The sequence below is a fragment of the Diplotaxodon limnothrissa genome, linkage group LG10 (assembly GCF_057381915.1).
Source record: "Diplotaxodon limnothrissa isolate DT_005_m linkage group LG10, D_limnothrissa_male_GT1.1, whole genome shotgun sequence".
Classification (NCBI taxonomy): Eukaryota; Metazoa; Chordata; class Actinopteri; order Cichliformes; family Cichlidae; genus Diplotaxodon; species Diplotaxodon limnothrissa.
The window spans coordinates 935,259-949,924 of record NC_140605.1 but is presented as its reverse complement, the minus strand read 5'-3'; the positions used below and the strand labels follow the sequence as shown (position 1 = coordinate 949,924).

At 41.5% G+C, this 14,666-nt stretch overlaps 1 protein-coding gene across 1 annotated transcript in view; it reads left to right on the top strand.

Annotated features, from left to right (window-relative positions):
- dlg2 (discs, large homolog 2 (Drosophila)) overlaps window positions 1-12,613 on the top strand; it is a 173,947-nt gene extending 161,334 nt beyond the window's left edge. The window contains exons 18-27 of the mRNA XM_085364216.1: window positions 150-326; window positions 3,671-3,746; window positions 5,252-5,348; window positions 6,772-6,822; window positions 7,961-8,062; window positions 8,773-8,796; window positions 9,428-9,600; window positions 9,829-9,938; window positions 10,031-10,122; window positions 12,458-12,613. Of these exons, the coding sequence (XP_085220342.1) occupies window positions 150-326; window positions 3,671-3,746; window positions 5,252-5,348; window positions 6,772-6,822; window positions 7,961-8,062; window positions 8,773-8,796; window positions 9,428-9,600; window positions 9,829-9,938; window positions 10,031-10,122; window positions 12,458-12,564 (1,009 nt within the window). The 3' untranslated portion in view covers window positions 12,565-12,613. The remainder of the gene's footprint in view (window positions 1-149; window positions 327-3,670; window positions 3,747-5,251; window positions 5,349-6,771; window positions 6,823-7,960; window positions 8,063-8,772; window positions 8,797-9,427; window positions 9,601-9,828; window positions 9,939-10,030; window positions 10,123-12,457) is intronic.
- The last annotated feature ends 2,053 nt before the right edge of the window (window positions 12,614-14,666 follow it).

The following is a 14,666-nucleotide window of genomic DNA, read 5'->3' as shown; positions in this document are numbered from 1 at the left end:
TGAAACAGAAACACATTCACTATTTACTATAGTAACTATAACTGCTGAAATCCTGCATCTAGTTTCTCTTTGCTAATTTAGGATAAAAGTCACTTACTGCAAAGAAACAGGGATTATTATTTTATTACTGCTCTTCTTTCGTGGAATAGGGCACTTTTTGACTATGAAAAGTCAAAGGACAGCGGTCTTCCCAGCCAAGGGCTCGGCTTCAGGTTTGGGGACATCCTGCACGTCATCAACGCCTCCGATGATGAGTGGTGGCAGGCTCGCCGTGTTACTCCACATGGTGACAGCGAGGAAATGGGCGTCATCCCAAGCAAGAGACGGTAAGAAGTGAATACACTAATGTGTGAACATACTATTGACTAGTTTCTTCTAAACTAGTCATTATCCAAAAACAGCCTGTTTTTGATTCAAGTTTATTTATAAATCACCAACAACAATAGTCCCCTCAGGGAAGTCAAAGAGCTGAAGACCTTCGTGATAACAAAAGCCAAAACGTAACGTATCCCAGTCCTGAATAACACTGGCGCAGAATCAAATTCATCTGAAAGGCGTCGATACAGCAAACAAAGCAAAAGTGCCAAAAAGGTGTTTTCATTATCAAAGAGCAGAAACCATTTGTCAAATGTGGGATTTTTGTTTCTTCGCTTTAGGTTTGAATTGTGATTCGTGTCACAAATATGTCGTATGTTCCCCCAGTCATGTCTGTGTTTGCTCGCTTCTGTGTGTCTCGTCTCCTTTAGTCCATGTTTCCCTCCTAGTGTTTCATCCTCGTCTCCCCGTCTCTCTCTCACACATGTGTGTTCTCCCCTACTTGTCTCTCGCCCTCTCTGTCCTCCCTCTGTGCCCTGGGTTTCGTCAGTCTGCATCTCAGTGCGTGTTTCTCGCACTTCCAATTTTACTTTGATAGTCTCCCCCAGGTGTTTCCTCTTTGCCCTGATTCCCTCTTCGTTTACTGTCTGTGTCTCCCTCCGTCCAGTGTCGTGATTGACCCTTCTCTCAGTGAGCTACATGATGTAGTCACCTGACATGGGTTCACCTCACAGGTGAGCCTGTCAGGGTTCATCTGTAGAGTTTCTTGCCTTCTTAATGACGTTGGGACCATCTGTTGTGTTGTGCAGCAGTCAGGTTGGTGCACAGCTGACAGGCCTATTTGACAACTGCTAGAATTCATATTATGGCGAGAACCAATCAGCTAAGTAAAGAGAAACAACAGTCCATCATTACTTTAAGAGCTGAAGGTCAGTCAGTTGGAAAACTGCTAAAACTTTGAATGTGTCCCCAAGTGGAGTCACAAAAACATCAAGACTACGATGAAACTGTCTCACATGAGGACGCCTCAGTAAAGGAAGACCAAGAGTCTCCTCTGCTGCTGAGGATACATTCACCCGAGTCACCAGCCTCAGAAATCACAAGTTAACAGCAGCTCTGATCAGAGCCCAGATAGATGCCACACAGAGCAGCAGCAGACACATCTCTACATGCTCAGAGCAGACTGTGTGAATCAGGCCTTTATGGTCAAACAGCTACTGAGAAACCACGACTAAAGAGAAGAGATTTGTTTGGGCCAAGAAACACGAGGAGTGGACATCAGACCATCTGTGCTTTGGTCTGATGAGTCCACATTTGAGATCTTTGGTTCCACCTGCCGTGTCTTTGTGACACAGAAAAGGTGAGCGATGGTCTCTACGTGCATGGTTCCCACCATGAAGCATGGAGGAGGAGGTGTGTGTGTTTGTGTGTGTGTGTGTGGGGGGGGGCTTTGCTGGTGACGCTGTTGGGGATTTATTCAAAACTGACGGCAAACTGACCCAGCATGGCTACCACAGCATCCTGCAGCCACAGGACAATGAGCCCAAACACACCTCCAGGCTGTGTGAGCTGATAGCCCGGCCTCCACAGTCACCTGTGGGTGGCTATAACTTGAAAGCAATCCAGGCATGAAGGGGGGCGACTTTGAGGAATCTAAAATATAAAACATGTTTTGAGTTATTTCACACTTTTTTGTTTACTACATAATTCCTCATGTGTTCATTCATAGTCTCGATGCCTTCAGTAAGAATCTATGACAGTGCTGCCCAATCCCAGTCCTCGAGAGCTACTGTTGCCCCCTATATGCTATCCTGCAGCTTTTAGATGCATCCCTACTCCAACACAGCTGAATCAAATGAATGGCTTGTTATCAGGCCTTTGCCAAACATGATGGCATGCTGAATAGGTAATCAAACCATTTGATTCAGCTGTGTTGGAGTAGGGATGCATCTAAAAGCTGCAGGATAGTAGCTCTCGAGGACTGGGATTGGGCAGCCCTGATCTACGATGTAAATGGTCAAAGAAACATAAAGAATTAAACGTGTCCAAACCTGACTGCTAGTGTGGGTGTTAGTACTAAAGATCTCACACGAGTTTGGATCTCGGTGACTTCGGCCTCAAGGTCTGCCTCAATTTTCTATTTCTATTTCTCAACTATTAGTTCATTAGAATCATATAACCAGCTTTGCATTAAATATATACTGAAGTTTTTGATCTTGCATTAGCTTTTGTATTACAGTGATTGTTATAACTCTAGTTTGATTTTCTACTTACAGGTACCAGAATAATATGATCTTTCATTGCAGATGTGACCATGATCAACTTATACATATTGCAGTTTGTTGCTTATTATAGAGTTGTGCTCAAGTTAATTAAGGGTTAAAAGCTACAGTCAGCGTGAATGTCTGACTGATCTATGGAGGGGAAAGGCTTCGAGCATAGAGGGCCGCACGCGCCTACATACCACTGATATCATATTATTCTTTGTGGTCTTTTATTCAATTATGTTTTTTTGCTAAGTTTAAAGTGGTAGTTAATTAAACAACATTGATTGAAATATTAAATACCTGAGTCAGTTTCCGGGCTTTTTAGAGAATCAGTGAAAAGCATAAATCATCACTTTCATGTTTAATAATTAATGATTGAAATGAACTGAATAGCGTTTAGAAGATTTGTTAATTTGTTTGTCTTTTGTTAAAAGAGTGGTTTCAATAACTTCAGACACACCTTGCAATTGTGCTTATGATGAGTTGGCACTTGGTCTTTTGAAGGTCATAAGCTTCGTTCGGCGTGATGGTCCGGACTGATATATTGCAGGTTTTGACTTTGAGTGCAGAGGGCTAAATGCAAACATGCTTACAGTACATATAATACATATAATTCAGGAATGTGTCCGGCCTGAGGCCTTAACTCATTTGGAGTCTCACTATATTTTACTCTACTTGGTAACAGATGACCAGAGTCAATAATTAGCCTCAGAGACCCTGAGGGCTTGAAGTTTATTACCATGTTTGGAAGGTGTTATAGAAAGGAGAAGTTCTATGTCTGTTTGTAGCCATTAAAGATGTACAAGATGTACGATTAACTGTGACTAATGTCTGGAACCTATTTTGATCTGTCATTACGCATGAAGAGGCGTTCTAATACCCTGATTTTTACAAAACTATGGAGATGTGTTTTTTGTGATGAGATCTGAGGCTGTCTGCATACAGTTTCCATCGCCCACGGGTGTGACCATTAAAATCATCGTTTGACTTGACCTGGCCGGACCAGTGTTGTTATTGTGGTGTTTCTCCTGTCTCCATCCCCAATATTTTGAACCATAACACCAGCTGACTAGTTATTTCCTCAACAGGGTGGAAAGGAAAGAGCGGGCACGTCTAAAGACTGTTAAATTCAATGCCAAGCCAGGGTCGTTTGAGTCAAAAGGGGTGAGTACCTCGCAAAGTGGAAATTTCTATTAGTGCGATGATCCACAGGCTAGTTCAGATAGAACTGAACATGTATGAGAAGCTTAACCTGCTGTTTGCTTTGCCACACAAACAAAGTTAACACAGACAAACATTTTTATGCCTTCATGAACAAACAAGTAATCACTTCCAGTGCAGGCAAGTAAAGCTTAACTTTGGAAAAGTCCATCAGATCATTTCTTCTGTAAAACGTCTTCATTTGTATTTGTTTCAGTTCTCTTGATATTTTACGTGTGTGCTTTGATTTGCACCCTTGTTTAATCAGCCAACCTCTACTAAGCTTCAGGTCATGGACTTCCTGCCCCGACATTCTCCTGCCACATTTCATTTTTGGTTGCATCCAGTGATGACAATGTGCGCAGGCCCAGGGTTGTCTCCACCATACTTTACAGGTTTGTAAAGGTTTGCCAGGCTTTTAACTTCCAAATATAACACTGCGCATTTTCAGCTCCCCACAGAGCTTTGCTCAGTGTTGTAGATCATGCAGGAGTCTTTGGCTAGGTGAAGTCAGGGGCTTACTCATTTTTCCAGCCGGCACTGTGAGTGATTACTTGACATGAAAAACAAGCAGTTTTTTGTGTATAGTTGACTTCACACATGGTCAGTCAGGTCACCTACTGATCAGAAGGTTGGTGGTTCGATCCTTGCCTGCTCTAGTCTGCGAGCCAAGTATCCCTGGGCAATAACCCCAAGTTGCTCTCCGATGCATCCATCGGAGTATGAATGTTAGCTAGAGAGCACTTACATGGAAAAGAGTGAATGAGGCAAGTTGTGTAAAGTGCTTTGACTGCTCAGAGTAGAAAAGCGCTCTATAAGAACCATCAGTGCAAAAATCCTGACAATGCCACAAACCCTTTCTTACAGCTGTAGATGTGCTTCATTTATTAATCTTACCTCCCACAAGTCAAACCTGCACCACCTGTGAATTATCAGCTCAACTTCATTTTGGAAACAGATGTGGTATATTTACAAAGCATCAAGTGCAATATATTCTACAACCACAGACACACATCATACAGGCAGGTTATTTCAGCTGTCATCCTCTCAAATTCCATCTTTTCCTTCTATTACTGCATGTTTTTACGTGTTCTTATGGAACCTCTTTCTTATATTTTATTTTTCATGGCATGTTCTGGGTAACTGTCTCTCACTTTGCTTTTATTTTAAACGGGTGGCATGTCAAGAAGTGTGCAATCTCATACTGATTTATTTAGGAATACAGCAGAAGAAGCTCGGTCGTTTTATATATCGCTGTTGTTGTCTGACAGTCTTGTAATTGTCTTTAGTTTTTGGTTGTCTCATCTATCTGTGGCCAGCTCGGCTCAAAGCTTCACATATTATTAGGTCAACTTAAAACACGCAGCAGTGATTCACACTTAACTTCTTGACATTCTACTTCCTGCAAACAGTTTTGTCTGCATGACAATGATACACCTGTTTGCCCCATGCTTTCTCTCCCTTCGCAGTCATTCACTGACAAACGTAAAAAGAATTTCATCTTTACACGAAAGTTCCCATTCTACAAGAACAAAGATGGTGAGCAGGATGGCAGTGATTCAGACCGTAAGTAAGCTCACAGACACATACGTGCTTTCATGCAGTCAGTGTAGGTCACACGTCAGGCCAGAAGGGAAACCACAGGTGTGTTTCCAAGTGTGGGAACCTCACGGAGACTCTTTGCAGTCATCCTTGTTTTCTGTCCTTTTCTGATGCAGAAATGCGATAATCACTGCTCTCATAATCACTGCTGTTCATTTTGTGGTGATATTATATGACCCAGTTTCCCTTCAGAGATCATCTAGGTACAGTCCAACATTTGGTATTTTGGCTCTCCCTGCTGGCCGCTCATTGTTTTGAGAAGGACAGATCTGTGGGCCGCACCCTCTGTCCTCATTTCCTCCACCTTTTGCTTATGTTGTGGCTGTCCTCCTTGCTCTCTTTCTTCTGCTCTGACTCTCTGTGGACGGCCAATAGGACATCCTGGGGATAGGTGATGATGGGTATGGGACAAAGACATTAAGTAAGTTGGTTGTTCTTCTGCCTGCATTACTGCATGCTGCAGTTGTTGGCTTTATCTTGCTTCTTGGTCCACTAAAACATGACATGTGGCAGAGGTTTAAAAATGTTCAATATCTGTATAATGTCATGTAAGGATTTCAAGTAACCATCTTTTTCTTGTATAAGACTTTAAGAATCGTTTAAAATGCATCAGAGGACAAATATTTAAATTAAACTACTGAAATCTTATTATACATATATTGGGTTAGTTTTTATGCTTTCGGTGGCTTGTGCCATTTATACCTTGGCGCGTCTGTAATGTTTGCATTATCTGAGAACTGCATGATTTGTTAAGGGTCGCAGGTTCTGCAGGACACAGTTATGACCTTGTATTCGGCCTAAGGAGGAACCACTGGGATCTCTCACGACTCCACCAGCATGATCTTTGTTATTCCAGCCTCACTATGTGGATATTGTTTCATGCATGTTTGCATGGTGCTTTTGTTTTCGTTTATGAGCATAGCAGCTTGAATGACAGTCTTAGAGGTTGCCACGGTTACATCTGTTTGTTTGGGCCTTCTACAGTAAAATGTCATTTGCTGTTGGAGTTCATGTTTCAGCGTTGCGGGTATGTGTTTATGTCCAGTAGTTTGATTATTGCGAAATACTGAGAGTATTTAATTATGCGTGTTTCAGTACCTAAAATTCAAATCAAGACAGGTTTTTATGTTTTTAAGAGTTTCCTAAATTAGCTAATTATTAGCACTGACAACACAAACGCATCACTGAAACCACCGTGTACTTTTTTTGAAGTTCTCATTTGTAAACTAGAAGATACTAAAATATCAGTAAATGTAAAACATGAATAAAATGTTGATTATTACAGAGTTATCTCGAACTGTTACATGTATTTTGATGGGTTTTTCTTTGTTGCCCACAAATTCTGATAGCTAAAGGTAGCACTATATTTTGTGAAATATCCTAACAGGAAGTCAAGAGGAAGTGATTCTCTCATATGAACCAGTGATGCGTCATGAAGGTAAGCTAAAACTTTTTTATTATTAGTCTTTTATTTATCCAGGAAAAAACCTCAGTGAGATTAAAAATCTTATTTCCAAAAGAGATCTGGCATCATGGCAGCAAAAGTCAAAAATACATGTACCACATAAGTACATAACAAATACAAAATCCCACACAAACATGTGAAAAATACACAATAACAGATCAGTTAAGAGCGACATTAAAAACAATCACACGGACTAACAGAGTTATTCTCTCGTTCCTTAAAGATGGACTTAAACTCCATCAACATAACCAACTCTGACAGTTTCAGATCCTTCTGCAGATTATTCCAGGAAACAGGGGGCAGCGGATTTAAAAGCCCCAATTCTGTTCTGATTTTTGGGGACAATTAGTTGTATGATGTTGTGAGAACAAAGGCTGTATTGGTTGTGGGTTTTTTATTTCAATTAATTAATTTATTAATTCTTTTGTGTCCTTAAAGCAGGCGTTAGACACATCAGCCACTGAGCATTAATGAGCTTCACTTTCAAGTTGTTGATTTAGATACAAACACGTCACAGCTATCTCGGGCTTTGGGAATTTTTGCACATGCCACATTCACAGACAGTCACACGGGTGGATGCATTGGGGGTAAGCCCACTCTGACAGCCCACAGCCCACGCTGACAGCCCACAGCCCACGCTGACAGCCCACAGCCCACTCTGACAGCCCACAGCCCACTCTGACAGCCCACAGCCCACGCTGACACCTTGATTGTTTTTTTGGTTTTTATGACTTCTTGAAATGATATATTTTGTTAAAATTTAGTTTCGTATGTTTTTTTTTACAAACTAGGTTTTTCCAAATAGTTTTTGTGTGCCAGCCTAAACTCCATATTATTCCTCTTTTCTGTTAAGCAGCCCAACAAAGTTAGGGATGGTTTTAATACGTTTTCTCACCACAAACTGCCCCGCATGTGAAATCGAAACGTATAAACTTTGCAAGAACTGTACAGTTTCCCAGTTGCTGCTGTCTACTCTACAGATTTTCTATTATTTATTCATTTTTCTATTACAAGAATCGATATATCCTTTGTAGATGATAACAACATAAGTAAAGCTATGCTACGGTCCTCTAAGAGTTTACTTTTTATGAAGTCTGTGTTTCTCCTTTAGTTAACTATGCCAGACCTGTCATAATCCTGGGACCCATGAAGGAAAGAATCAATGATGACCTCATATCAGAGTTCCCAGACAAGTTTGGATCTTGTGTGCCGCGTACGTATTTGACTTTGCATTGCTAATGTAAGGATGAAGTGGGAAACAGGACATTACAGATTAGTATTCCAGCTTAATGGAAGAAATGTCTACGTCTGCATCCATTGGAGACCTTTCTGTGTAGAGTCTGCATGTTCTCCCTGCTACTGTCTGCACTCTCTCAGGCTCCCATCCACAGTACAAAGACATGGATGTTTGGTTAGCATGCATGTCTGTGGCCATTCTACAGTATGTGTGAATGTGAGAGTGGGTGGTTGTCTGTCTCACTCTGCTGGTGCTCAGGTAGATTCCACCTTTGACCCTTGGACAGCTGGAATAGGCAGCAGCTCCCTGCACCCCTAAATTAAACAAACAGTTGAGAAAATGGATAGAAAACTGCAGCGATTCAATCAGTAGCTGAGGGACAGCTCACACAGATTCCACCAGCCTTCTCATTGTAGTAAACCAAGTATATATGGTCTCCATTGTGAGAATAGATCTTGTAATCTCCTCCACACAGGAACACCGTGTTAAATATTACTTAATGTAATGACAGTGGCTTGGGTATTGCTGGTTTGTAAGAGAAAGCTGTCACAAGCTGACCCAACAGGATCAGCCTTCGTCTTCTTCAGTTGTGTGTGTTGTGTTTGTCATCAGCTGCAGCAGTTTTGATTTTGCATGTTTTTATTTACCCATCTCTTATTTGAATTTACCCTTTAAACCATATAAAGCTGCTAACCGTTCAGGTTATCAAGGTAAGTGAGCCCATGAACTGATTCTCTCAACCTACTGTTTAGAAAGTCCTTTAAAGTGAAGTAGTTCCCATAAACAAGTCCATTCATCTTTTTGGAACCACAGTTTGTGTATAATGTGGAATTTCTGTCATTGATATTGTTATTATTATTATTATATCATTATGGTGCACTAATAATATAGAATTCTGTGCTACATCCTCTCCATATATTAACAGAGGCGCTTACCTGTGAGTTCAAAAACATGATCACATTTATGTCACAGCTTGGTAATAACATGGTAAGAGTGGTTTTAGTATTAGTGTGATAATAAAGACAGAACATGCAAGTAATACCATTTACTTACTGAAGTAAAGGCCACGCAGTACCTTGGTATTAATCACAAGTATATCAGTATTTTACTTGTTCATTATTAACCTGTTATCCCAGCATTACCGTGTTATTACTGTGCGGTGCTAGCAGTGTTATCCCATGTTTCCAGTTTAGCCCTTTAATCTCTGTCGGATAGCTTTAAAGGTGAATTTGTTACAGTTAATGTGAGAATTGTAAAATGTGAGTGAGGTACTTATTCATTTAGATAGAATTATAGCAAATGTAAAGTTACTAAGAGTTAATGTTCCTGCTCATACTGAAGATACCACTCGACCAAAGAGGGACTACGAGGCTGATGGGCGAGATTACCACTTTGTGATGTCGAGGGAACAGATGGAGAAGGATATCCAAGAGCACAAGTTCATTGAGGCTGGGCAGTATAATGATAATCTCTATGGAACGAGCGTCCATTCGGTCAAATACGTGGCTGAGAGGGTAAGATTTGATCTGTTTGCCAGCAGCGTCACTGAGAAGCATTTTAACTATAGTTAAATATAATAAGTGTGCAGAGTGCAATATATTCTCTGAGAAATCAAAGCAGCTGCACTGCACTTTGAAAAGCAAAGACGATTTAGAAACACATAAGAGTTGTTTTAAAATGATCTTAATATGAGAGCTAGTGTGATTCTGTGTGCTACAGCTAAAGCTGTGCTTCTGTCTCAGGGTAAACACTGCATTCTGGATGTTTCTGGAAATGCTATCAAACGACTACAAGTAGCACAACTCTATCCCATTGCCATCTTCATAAAACCGAAGTCTATTGATTCATTAATGTGAGTATTCATGTGGTCTTTTGTCACACACTAACAATAGAGGTATTGTTTGATGCGCACATTTCTATTCGTGTGTGTGTGTGTGTGTACAGGGCCATGAATAAGAGACTGACAGAGGAACAAGCCCAGAAGATCTTTGACAGGGCGATGAAGCTTGAGCAGGAGTTTGGTGAATTCTTTACAGGTACAGTGTTAAAACAAACCATTTATACTGAATCACTGTAGCTCAAACGTTGTTTGAACCGTGTCTAAATCCAAAGCTTAGGCATCAGTGACAGTATTGGTTTAGTCAGACAACTGAAAAAGCTTCTACTCCTCAATAAGGAGAACAGCACGCTGTAAAGATTTTAGCATGTATAACTTTTCTACCTTTGCTGAAGTTTTGAAAGATGTACATCAAAAACAGAAAGAAACTTAAAAAATCATTTAAAGACTAATTCTATTGGTCTGGTCTGAGCTCACGATGTCACCAGACGCACAAAATTAGGAATTCTAAACCTGTCTCAGTACAGCTGAAAGGCGTTCGGAGCCTTCAGTCCTCTCTTCTGAGGAACCAGCTCCCAGTTTGGATTTGGGAGACAGTGTCATGGTGAATTGGGTTAAAGGACTCAGGTGCGAGACTCCTTGCAGAGTGACAGTGAATTTATTCACAGTGAAAAAATAAGTCAACAGTTCGAGTCTGTAATCCAAAAAGGGCAGTGCAGTGATACAGTGGCTTCTCCCCGTGGTGACAGTGCAGTGACAATCCAAAACAACTCCTTGTGCCCGCTCCTCCTCCGATCCCTGGATCCTGGAGGCAGATGAGAAAAACACACGCACAGTAACGAAAACGTTCTCTCTCCTTCACAAACTAGGTATGCTAATCGCGACTACGCTACCCGGTTTAGCTCAACGTTCCAGCGTTGGTTGTGACTCGACCGCACCGTTAAATAGGTCTGCTTCGGATTAGGATGGAGAGGAGAACACCACAAAGTACACGCAAACACAACAAAAATTGGCAAGGCGACCGGTGAGGACCGTCTAGCCGTGACAGACAGACGCCATCTCTTACTTTATGCTCGCCCTCTGACTGTTGGGGTTTTCTCTGTATTATTCTGGAGTATTTACCTTACAACATAAAGCGACTGTTGTGATTTGACAGTAGATAAATAAAACTGAATTAGATTGACATGAAAAATTAAATTGAACTGAATCTGAGGTTTAACTAATGGATGGAGTCTCCTCGTCCAATACTCTGACATCAACCTTCCCGAGGAGGCTGAGGAGTGTGAGCTGTACGCTCGAAAACACTCTCCATTCCCCTCCTTGAATAAAGATGGAAATGAAAATTATCAACCTACCGAAGACCAAACTCTCATTCCAGCAACTCAACATGGCACTGGGTAGTATTTTATATGGCCCCCACACTCGTATGTAACCTCAGCAGGGTCCAGGTATCAGCTCATGCTGTCAGTAGTGACCCTGGACAAATGCAAACTAGTAAAGAAAATGGTCAGAAAAAAATGTCAGTGGCCTCCACAGGTTAAACCGTTCCTGTTTGAGAGTCGTGTCATTGTTGGGCCTTTGGTGCACACGAGGCTAATTCATTAACACCAAAGTAGCTGAAACAGATCAACAATGCATTCTGCTAAATATTCTGATTAAAAGGTGTTCCTGTAATTGTTTGAAGCAGTGTAATGCTGTGAATGCTTTATTGTGATATACAGGACATTCATTGCTTAGATGCAGTATGTTGTGCTGAAGAAGCCAAGACCATCCAACTCCATTCAGTCTACAAATTGCATAAATAAAGAAATTAAATCATGTAAAAAATAAAACTGTGGGCACTGATGTCAGTCTAGTGTTTAAAATATATGAATCACTCTGTCTGAAGTCTATGTATCACAAGGTTATGTAATATTTACCTGGACTGTTGATGCTTTCTGTTTACAGACAGCACTGCTGGAATTACATATTTCCACAAGCAAAGCCAATAACTGAAAAATGTGCCATATGAGCATTATATCATGCTCCCCCAGAGGAATGTTGGCACGAATCCACCGGTACACACAGTATAAGGATCAAGGCTGCCTTTCACTGTAGAGTGCTTTCACATTCCTCTTACTCTTCTTCTGTGATGGATAGGCTAGGAGAGTGAATGCCAAAGCAAAATGTCCTTTGGAAACACGTGTCTCTTTAGCAGTGGGCCAGAAACATCCAACAACCAGTTTACATTTGCTCTTCATCTCCAGTACATGGACCACAAGACTCATAAAAAAGCTAATTGTAGAAGCTAAACAGAGATGCTAAATAACTCACCAAATCTAATAGCAATTGGGGAAAAGGAAATGCTGTTGAAATCCCCCAGTTTGAGTCAACTTCATATAAATCTGGGATTGGGGTTGTTGTTGTTGTTGTTGTTGTTGTTTTTTCAATCCTACCAGCGTATGTCAGGAATCTTCAAATCCTGGCTTCCTGAATAAAAACATCAAACTTTCATGTATCTGTGAAGGTTCATTCATATGTTTTTTTATTTGCAGCACTGGTTCAAGGAGAAACCTTGGAGGACATTTATACCCACTGCAAACAGGTCATAGAAGAACATTCAGGACCCTATATCTGGATCCCCTCAAAGGAGAAAGTATAATAGCTCATTATGCTGGAAGGCAGTCTGGACTTTTAGGATCTAGTAATATGAAAACTGTTTGGCAACAAATAGTGTTTATAAATACATATTGTGAATAAGTTGGCTTTTTTTATTTGTTCATTTGATCTTGTGTTTGATTATTGTTTGTTTTTCACTTAACCTAAATGTTCCTGAATGTAAACCACAAAAATGTTATAAAGTTTTAGCTCACAAAGTATGTATATTTGCTTTTTTCTTATTTAAACAAAAAGGATAAAAACAAAATAGATTTGGGATATATAGCTGCATTAATACAAAGTGGAAGGTGGCATGTACGGTGCAGATATCTTTGCTTTGTCAGCAATGGAGAGAAACCCGGTGACTGGACTTTGACATCCTTACTGGCACTGCACACTGCAACTAGTAAATACTGCTGAACACTGCTTTGCTTTGTGTTTATTTACAGTATCATTTCTACCTTAAATGACTACCTTCACTCTTTTGACATGACAACATTTGTGAGAAAACTTTTGTTTCTTGTTGTCGGCGGGAACATTTATCCAGATACTGCTGTGCCAATGCTGAATCAAGAAAGACAGCTGTTTAGACTTCAGAAAGCTAATACTTTATTTTCCTAATAAAATCGCTTCCAAAAGCAGAGATTTATTTGCTGTAAATTCAACTGGGATTCAAAAGTCCTTTATAGAACATATTTAATTTAAGAGATTAGTGTAATGTGATCTATGGAGCTTGGAAAGAAAAGCAACTGGACTTCTTTAAGTTTCGTGAAGACATTTCACTTCTCATCCAAGAAGCTTTTTCACTCCTAAACCAAACAGTGGAGAGTCTCAGGTATTTAAACCCTGGTGGGAGTTGTTGTATGTATGTAGGGGCAATGAAGAAGGTGCCTAAGAAGTACAGGAACCTGTCCATACCTGAGGCCTTGGAAACTGGAAAGCAAGCCTTGGCCAGCCGCTTGAGGAGGTACACCAGAGAGATAGAAGGCAGGAGAATAAACCAGCTGTTCTCCACAGAACCAGCCAAGGTGTACTCTCAGTGGCAGGGGAACGATATGAGAACAACACCACCAAGGCTGGAGACGGAACAATACTGGAAGAGCATATGGGAGAAGGACGCAACCCATAACAGCAATGCTCAGTGGCTAGTGGATCTGATGGCAGACCACAGAAACCTCACTTACAGGGTCCAGTAACCATCACAGTGGCAGACATCCAAGCAAGGGTCTCCAGTATGAAGAGTTGGACAGCACCAGGCCCCGACATGGTTCACGCCTACTGGCTGAAGAAGCTGACTGCACTCCACGAGCGCCTGGCAGCACAAATGAATCAGCTGCTAGTTAACGAGAGACACCCGGAATGGCTAACCGAAGGCCAGACAGTCCTAATCATCAAGGACCCCCAGAAGGGACCGGTCCCCTCCAACTACCGACCAATAACCTGCCTCAGTACTACATGGAAGCTCCTGTCAGGCATCATAGCGGCTAAGATGAACAGGCACATGGGTCAATACATGAGCGGCACACAGAAAGGGATTGGCAAGAATACCAGAGGCGCAAAACACCAGCTACTGGTAGACAGAACAGTCAGCCGAGACTGCAAGACCAGACTGACCAACCTGTGCACTGCCTGGATTGATTACAAGAAGGCCTATGACTCAATGCCCCACAGCTGGATACTGGAATGCCTAGAACTGTACAAGATCAACAGGACCCTAAGAGCCTTCATCAGGAACTCAGTGGGGATGTGGCGTACAACATTAGAGGCCAAGTTCAAGCCCATAGCACGAGTCACCATCAAGTGTGGGATCTACCAAGGAGATGCTCTGTCCCCACTGCTGTTCTGCATAGGCCTGAACCCCCTCAGTGAGATCATTAACAAGACTGGCTACGGATACCGCCTATGGAATGGAGCAGTTGTCAGCCACCGCCTGTGCATGGATGACATCAAGCTGTATGCCAAGAGTGAACAAGACATCGATTCACTGATCCACACTACCAGGATATCAGCAATGACATTGGAATGTCGTTCGGACTGGAGAAGTGTAGTCGGATGGTAACAAAGAGAGGGAAGGTAGTCAGAACTGAGGGGATTGAACTACCAGAA